General features: G+C 56.6%; 1 protein-coding gene across 1 annotated transcript; it reads left to right on the top strand.

Annotated features, from left to right (window-relative positions):
* The first annotated feature begins 245 nt into the window (after window positions 1-245).
* On the top strand, window positions 246-5,511 carry FOXF2 (forkhead box F2). Its single transcript, XM_074146696.1, has 2 exons — window positions 246-1,254; window positions 5,345-5,511. Exons 1-2 carry the CDS (start codon window positions 246-248, stop codon window positions 5,509-5,511), a joined length of 1,176 nt encoding a protein of 391 aa, XP_074002797.1.
* The last annotated feature ends 2,311 nt before the right edge of the window (window positions 5,512-7,822 follow it).

The following is a 7,822-nucleotide window of genomic DNA, read 5'->3' as shown; positions in this document are numbered from 1 at the left end:
GTGCCTGGCTCCAGCGGAAAGCCGAGGAGCCATTGCGCAAGGGACGGCGGGGAGGGATGCGCAGGGCGCTGCCGCCGCCTCGCCGCCGCCCGCCGCGCTGAGGAGGTGCCCGGAGGATAGCAGCTTCCACCGCCCCCCCGCTCTCCCCCTGCGGGGCACCCCCCGCCCCGGTACCCACCCCGCCCGGCTCCCCCCCTTCCCTCCCAGCCTCACCCCACCCTGCCCCATTCCCCTCCCTCCGCCAGATGACCACCGAGAGCGGCCAGCAGCGGCTGGAGCCCCCCGTCCCTCTCCGCTCCTGCAGCCCGGCTCCCGGAGCTCTCCAGATGAGCCGGCCGCCCTCCTCCGCCCTGGAGACCTCCACCTCCTCTTCCTCCACCTCCACCTCCTCCTCCTCCTCGGCGGCGGCGGCGTCCTCCAAGAGCAAGAAGGCCAGCTCGGGGCTGCGGCGGCCCGAGAAGCCCCCCTACTCCTACATCGCTCTCATCGTCATGGCCATCCAGAGCTCGCCCTCCAAGCGCCTGACCCTCAGCGAGATCTACCAGTTCCTGCAGGCCCGCTTCCCCTTCTTCCGCGGCTCCTACCAGGGCTGGAAGAACTCCGTGCGCCACAACCTCTCCCTCAACGAGTGCTTCATCAAGCTGCCCAAGGGACTGGGCCGCCCGGGCAAGGGCCACTACTGGACCATCGACCCGGCCAGCGAGTTCATGTTCGAGGAGGGTTCCTTCCGACGGCGGCCCCGCGGCTTCAGGAGGAAATGCCAGGCGCTGAAGCCCATGTACCGCATGATGAACGGGCTGGGCTTCGGTGCCTCCATCCTCCCGCAGGGGTTCGACTTCCAGGCGCCCCCCGCCTCCCTCGCCTGCCACTCCAACGGCTACAACCTCGACATGATGCCCAACGCCATGGCTAGCGGCTACGAGGGACTCGGTGGCGGCCACCACGTCCCGCACATGTCGCCCAACCCCGGCTCGACCTACATGGCCAGCTGCCCGGTGACTGCCAACGGGGACTACGGCCCCGACAGCAGCAGCAGCCCCGTGCCCTCCTCGCCGGCCATGGCGAGCGCCATCGAGTGCCACTCACCCTACACGAGCCCTTCGGCTCACTGGACAGCCTCGGGGGCCTCGCCCTACATAAAGCAGCAGGGCCTCCCCGCCGCCAACGCCGCCTCCTCCGGCATCCACTCCAGCGTGCCCTCCTACTCCCTGGAGCAGGGCTACCTGCACCAGAGCCCCCGCGACGACCTCTCAGGTAGGGCCCCGGGGGGGACAGCGGGGCGGCGGGGAGCGCGGCGCCGACGGGGCTTTCTCCGGCTAGAAGGGATTCGCGCGGGGAAACCCCGACCTCCACGGCTTAGGAAAAAAAGGGGCATTGTCTGCGAGAGGGGGGAAACCACGCTTGGTTTAGAGCTGTTCTGTTTCGGGAGAGGGGGGATGTCTGGGCGAGGGGGGAGGCTGTGGGTACGGCGGCAAGCATCCCCCCGTCTTGCCCAGCGCCAAGAAGGAGCGCTCAGAGGAAAGCCCGGCTCCGTCCTGGCTTCGTCCCGGCTCCGTCCCGGCTCGCATGTGTCCCCCCGGTGCCGGCGACATATGCGCGGCGGTCGGAGCGGAGCGATCCCTGCCGCTCCGGGCTGCGGCTTCAGCTAGCGGTGAGCGCCGCCGGGCATCGCCGCCGCCTCGGTAAACCGCGGTCCGCGGAGACGCGTCGCGGTAGTAATCAAAAAAAGGCGTTAAATATTATCCCCTAAGCCCTACGGGGAGGAGGACGGGGGGGACGGGGACGGGGGTGGGACGGGGACGGGGGGACGACCCAAACCGCTTATCTTGAAAAATGCGAGAGAGATTAAAGTGGATCCAGTGTATTTCTACAACCGGAGGGAAAGAGTTTTCTGGTCTCTATCTCCCACCCCCCGGCCGGTGATTACAGACAATGTCTGCTCAGAAAAATCCGAGCACAAAAATGGGTAAAAGATGTTGGGCTCTTACGGGGAAATTTTCCAAATAGCCCTTTTAAACGTGGGTCCCGGAGGTTAAGCAAACAAAGACAGTCTGGGCTGGACCACACCGAAGAGGATTTTAGCCTGACTTAACCCCTATGAGAGCGGGGTCTTGTTCAATTTTATGGGAATTTCAACAAGTAACAAATACAGGCGACCCTCAGCTCTGAGACCCCTCCCGCCCCTTCCCCTCCTTGGGCGCCTGTCAATCACTCTCCTGTCCTTCTGCGAGCCCTTCAGCCTGCCCCGGCCTCCCCACAGCCTGTTGCCGCCGCGGGGAGGGTGAGCTGGGAGCCCAGCCGCCGGGGAAGCTGCCTTGCCATCACCGCAGAAGAGACTTGGGTGTCATGGGAGGGCAAGCGGTTGCAAATTTTCCTCCCTTAAAAAAAAAAAAAAAAACAAAACCCAAACCAAAACCCAAACGCCTAAATAGCCCTGATGTAGCTCCTGGGGAGAGGCAGCTGCGGAGCGGGTCGCAGTCTTACCGGGGTTTCGGCGCAGAGAGGGCTGTGAGACGCGGGGCATCCCCAGACGATCTCCTCCGTGCCCACGGGGCTCTGTTGCGGAGCCCTGAACCCACTTTTTGGGGATTCAGGTCGTCCTTCCACGTGGTTTTGGTGTCCGGGGCGAGAGGCCGGCTGGTTTACAAGGGCACCCTCTGCCGAAATGCGTACCTTTACCGTTAGGAATTTCTTCTTTGCTTTGTTGATACTGCTGCTGTTACTTGGATTTTTTTTGTTTGTTTGTTTTCTTTTCTTTTCTTTTCTTTTCCTTCTTTTTTTTTTTTTTTTTTCCCTTCTCTTCTTTTTACCCTTTGCGTCCCTGCGGGGCCGCCGCGCCGGGGCCCACGAGGCCACGCGTGGCGCGGGAATGGGGCTGACTCAGGGAGCGGGGCTGGGAAGCGGCTGCCCCCTCCTCGTGACAGACAACCGAGGTGGAAAAGGCGATTCCTGGAAAAGAAACTTTCATTTCGAAGTAGCCCAAGAACAGCTGTTCAAAACAAAAAGCAAAAAGAGCGAGAGGAAGGGAACTGATTCTCCCGAAGCCTCCACCACGGTTTCCTAGGCTGGGGCGGTTTAAATCCGAATTGTTTCTGTTCAAGGACGGATATACGTGCAGACTGACCGATGGACGCTTTCTTAATACCGACGAAGAGCGTCCGTTTCCAGCAGCTCAGACTTAATGTCACCACTCTGAAAAAGGTGTTTCTCCGCTTATTTTCTACAGCTTCAGGATCTGGGCCCAGGACTTTAGTGGAAGCCTTCCCCATTCCTTGATTAACTAAAAAACAAAAACAAAAACAAAAACAAAAACCAAATAAAGAAACAAAAAACCCAACCCTTTATTTTTTTGCGTGGGTCCGATCCTCATTCGTGTGTGCTACGTAAAATCTCTGCGGCGCAAACGTTTTTAGTATAGTGAAAGGAGATGGGGAAAAACCATCCGAACTCCTTAATTCGTAATTATTACCAGCAGTAGGATTTCTTCTTCTCTCCCCACAAAAACAGTAGCAAGTGAATTTCGCCTTTCCCTTTCTCTTAGTTAAATACAAAGCAAATTCGGTGGCAACTGCTGTTGATCCGTCAATAATCCTCTACTCATGACAGCGACAGGGCGGATTTAAGACCCTGAATTTTCATCAGACCCAAGAATAAGAGAAGAAAAAATTGGAAACAGGAGGCTCGGTTCTGCTAAAAGGATTTTGAAGCTGGGGGGCGGGGGGGAGCCAGATTTTTTTCGCACGCTATTAAATCCTGCTAAATGATTGAATCAGGATTGTAATAAAGTGCCCCGGTTTATGGTGAGCATACCAGCAGGGTTATTAGAAAGCCGAGGAAATCCAGCGAAATAATCACTTTTATAAAGTGAGCTCTGCGGGGTGAAGGAGGGGACAGTGCCGGAGGAGACGGGCTGTGCGCGCTGCCTCTGCACCGCCGTCGCCCGCGGCCAAAGGGCTCGGTTCCTCCACCCTGGGGAAAACCGGGAACGTTTCCCTCTTTCTCCCTCCTCCCTCCTCCCCCCCCCCCCCCCCCCCCCGCTTCTCTGCTTCTCCTTCTTTTGCTGCTTTTTTCTTTTTTATTTTTCTCTCTCTCTTTTTTTTTTTTTTTTCTTTTCCTTGACCCTCGGTCAGATTTGACAGAATCCCGCTAGCCGAGTTTGACATCCACACGCCAAATCAAATCCCTCCTTGGCTCTACTCTGCAGGCCTTGCTCAGGCAATGCTCCCCTCCCCGCCGGATCCAGTAGGAACGCTGCCAGACTAAAGATCCCAGCCATGCCCTATGGCGCGGGCTAGAGGGGGACGGGGAGGAGGGGGGGTGGGGGTGGATCTCCCACGCAGCCCTTGGACTTTGTCCCCCGAAAGGCTCCCTTAGGCTGTGGGAAATTAAAATGGGAATTTGCAAGGTCATTTACATGTCGGTACCGCGGATGTACTTCGCCTTGTTGTTGATGACGAGCCGTAGGGTGTCCTCGGACTGTATCTTATGCTTATGGAAGCCCACACTCGTATAGGCGTGCGCGCCCCTACACACACATACACACGCACACGCACATAAATAAATACACTATCAACACACAAACGGATCGTGGTTGGAATTCAACCTGCAGCCATTCAAATCAAAAGCAAAAACCTCCCAGGGACGGGATGAGGAGGGGGGAAAGATGGGAATCAGTTTCAAATTGTTGCGGCGCATCCAGAAAAACGCGCAAGTCGCATGCTCTTCTCGTGCACACACACACACACACACACACACACTCCCTCATCCGCACCACAGGCAGAGGCTGACCCGACGCCAGGCGCTGGTAGAGACGCAGGCGGGGGGGCAGACATTCAGCTGTGCCTGTGTGCCCACACGGGAGGGATGCTCTGAGACGTGCCTGCGCCGGGGATGCGGCCATGCATGTGTCCGTGGGCATCCTCCTCCGCCCGCCTTCCTCTCCTCAGCCCGTGTGCCGCACGGTTGTGTAGTTTACAATCTCCCCGCAGAGCGGGCTCGGGTGCCCGTAGCAGAACGGGTGCAGCCCCGAGCCCACCCGCGGGCGGTGGGGGACTCCGGGGGATCCACGTCCGCTCCTCGCTCGGGGCGATGGGACCCGCCGCTCTTCCTGCCCTGCAAGCGGGACAAGCTTTGCCCCGGGAGAGCGCCCAGTCTGCAGCCAGGAAAGCCACAGGGGAGCTCCCGAATCTTGCAAGATTGGGAGGCGAGAGCGGGTGAAACGAAGCGGTGTGTCAGCCCGGCTGTACGCAGCCTCCCCTCCCCGCGTGTGTGCAGGAAAGGGCTGCTCCACCCGAGCAGAGCTACCCGACTTCTCAGCAGCTCTTCTTATTTCCTTCTCTTGCAGTGGGATTGCCTCGCTACCAGCATCACCCCTCCCCGGTGTGCGACAGGAAAGATTTTGTCCTCAATTTTAACGGCATTTCTTCGTTTCACCCATCTGCTAGTGGATCTTACTACCACCATCACCACCATCAAAGCGTCTGTCAAGACATCAAGCCCTGCGTGATGTGAAGGCAGTGCCCCAACAGAGACAATCAGGTGGCATGAACAGAGCCCAGGTATAGACGGACCCACGCAAATTAAATATAATGTGCACTCTGGTAGCATTGATAGTACACGAGTCACTTAGCAAAATTACCTAAGGAAGCAGTGTTTTCGGTCCCCCTCCATCCTTTGAAGGACACGTACAGCTGACACACGCTCCAAAGCTCTTCGTAAAAGAAAAATGCCTTGTGTGATGTGTTGGGTTAGGTGGGACTTCAGTGTCCTTATGCCGAGTCTGACCACCTTAACCATAAACTTCTGTGATCTCCTAAAGAATCGAGCTTTGGGAAAGGGAACGATTCGATGTTTTTGTATACGAGAAAGTGTCTTTGAATAGGAAAAATAAATCGCCCAGCTCAGCACCTGCGAGGACTCCCCCTTCCGTTGCTGCGTTAGTGGGAAATTTACTTCTTTATTTTTTTCTCCCCCCAAGCCCCATCAAGGACACTTTGTATGGACTTCAGCACCGACCAATCGATATTATTAAAACAGTATTGTTTAGCCCTTTCGTGTATAGACTTTAAGAAAAGTTCCATTTTTTCCAGTATTGCAGCAATACAATGTTTTGTTTTTTATTTTTACAAAAGTTGTTTTCTACCACAATATTTTTTAAAAAATATTTTAAATAAATCTCGTGTATACTCACACACTATTGCTTTAAAAGGAGAATATATTTGCACTTATGTATACTTTTTACAGTTTGCCAAAATATTTTGATGTACAAATTTTTTTTTTTTCCAATAAAATGTATATAAACGACTATGCACTGGACAGGCACTTATTTTCCCTCACCTTCTTCTGGGAAAACTCTTCCATTCCAGCATCCGAGATTGTTCAAGCTGCAACCCCAAATCCCCAGCCGCTGGAGGCGGAGGAAGGGAGCGTAGCGGTTGACCCGAGGAGGCCAGTGCGGTGGTCTCTGGGCTGCGCCACCCGCCCGCACCCACTTCCCATCCTGCTTTCCTCCGCTGCTGGATAGACTTTGAAGTAACCAGGGCAGTGGACACAAAAGCAGCGGGATCCAGACTGCCTGCTCCTCTCTTTGAGACCTCCCCCGGGCCCCAAACGCCCTCCCCGCTGTTTAGGGCTGTGTCCCGGTGTCCCCGTGTCCCCGTCCCGCCTGCCCACGCAGCCCCGTCGGAGTCCCTCCGTGCCGCGACGGGGCTTTGCAAGGCGCGGGGGCAGCAGCCGCAGTGCAGCGCCGGGTTGCACCCGGGAGGGCATGTCATGGGTGGGCGGCGAGAGGGATCCGCGATAAAACCGCGGCTTGATAAGGACGCGGGGGGAAGGCACCGAGAACGGCGTGGCCAGGGAAGGGGACGGGAGAGGAGAAACAAAAAAAAAAAAAAAAAGAAAAAAAAAAAAGAAACAAAATAAAATAAAAAAAGGCCCCCAAAGCACCCCAGGCAAAACAAACCCTGTCCCCAAGATGCCGCTGTGCCCTTCGGGGGGTGAGCGGCCGAGAATCGGAGCCGGCCGTCGGGAGTTGCTCTCCCGCGCATCCCGCAGACGCCCCCGGCTCCCCCGACCCCACAGCCCCCGCGGGATGCCCGCGGAACCCACCCGGTACGGCACGGCCCGCCTCGGCCCGGGGGGTGGCCAAGGCCATGGCCACGTCCCAGGAGCAGCCCTGCGCGGTCCCGTCGGCGAGCACAGCTCTCCGCCGCCCCCCGCGCAGCTCCTCTCGTCCCACGGAGGGGACAGAAGCGCCCCCGTACCCCAGTGCGCCCCGCAAGCAGAGGCAGCCCCGCCACACCGCCTGGGCGCTCCCCGACCCCCAGCCCAAAGGCTGAAAAGCGCGAGAGTTTCAGCAAAATGGTATATGTCTAAGTGTACATATGTGTATACACACATACATACGCATATACACATGTACATACAAAATTATATCACTGTAATTATATATATAGATAAAACTCGTCATCTTTTTAAATACACATTTATGCTCAAACATGCCCTTTTCTTCCCCGAGCTTCTCAGGGCCTGTGATAAATTATAAAGTCAGTTTCAGAGTTTGCTCCGACCACAGTGCTGTGTTTACATTCTTTCCGAGGCAAGCCTGCATGGTCGTAATTTATATCCTAAACACTTGAACGTAACTTGTTTATACAGGAATGACAGGACCTCAAAGAGAAAAAAACTGCCGTTCGCCTCCCGGGCGGCCGGGCGCGGGCCGCCAGTGCCCTCCAGCGGCCCCGGGCCGGCAGCTTCGCTGGATTTTGGCATTCCGATTTTTATATTTTTTCCCCACCTTCTGAATGCCATTATATCCCAGAAA

This window comes from Numenius arquata, chromosome 4, assembly GCF_964106895.1.
Source record: "Numenius arquata chromosome 4, bNumArq3.hap1.1, whole genome shotgun sequence".
Lineage (NCBI taxonomy): Eukaryota > Metazoa > Chordata > Aves > Charadriiformes > Scolopacidae > Numenius > Numenius arquata.
Note: the sequence above shows the minus strand (reverse complement) of the source record. Positions and strands in the feature narration are given on the sequence as shown.

Bases quoted from the DNA above. Each gene is read 5' to 3' on its own strand.
- FOXF2 (XM_074146696.1), top strand. From the start codon at position 246: ATGACCACCGAGAGCGGCCAGCAGCGGCTGGAGCCCCCCGTCCCTCTC. The intron at 1,255-5,344 runs GTAGGGCCCCGG...CTTCTCTTGCAG, and splicing joins CCCCCGCGACGACCTCTCAG to TGGGATTGCCTCGCTACCAG.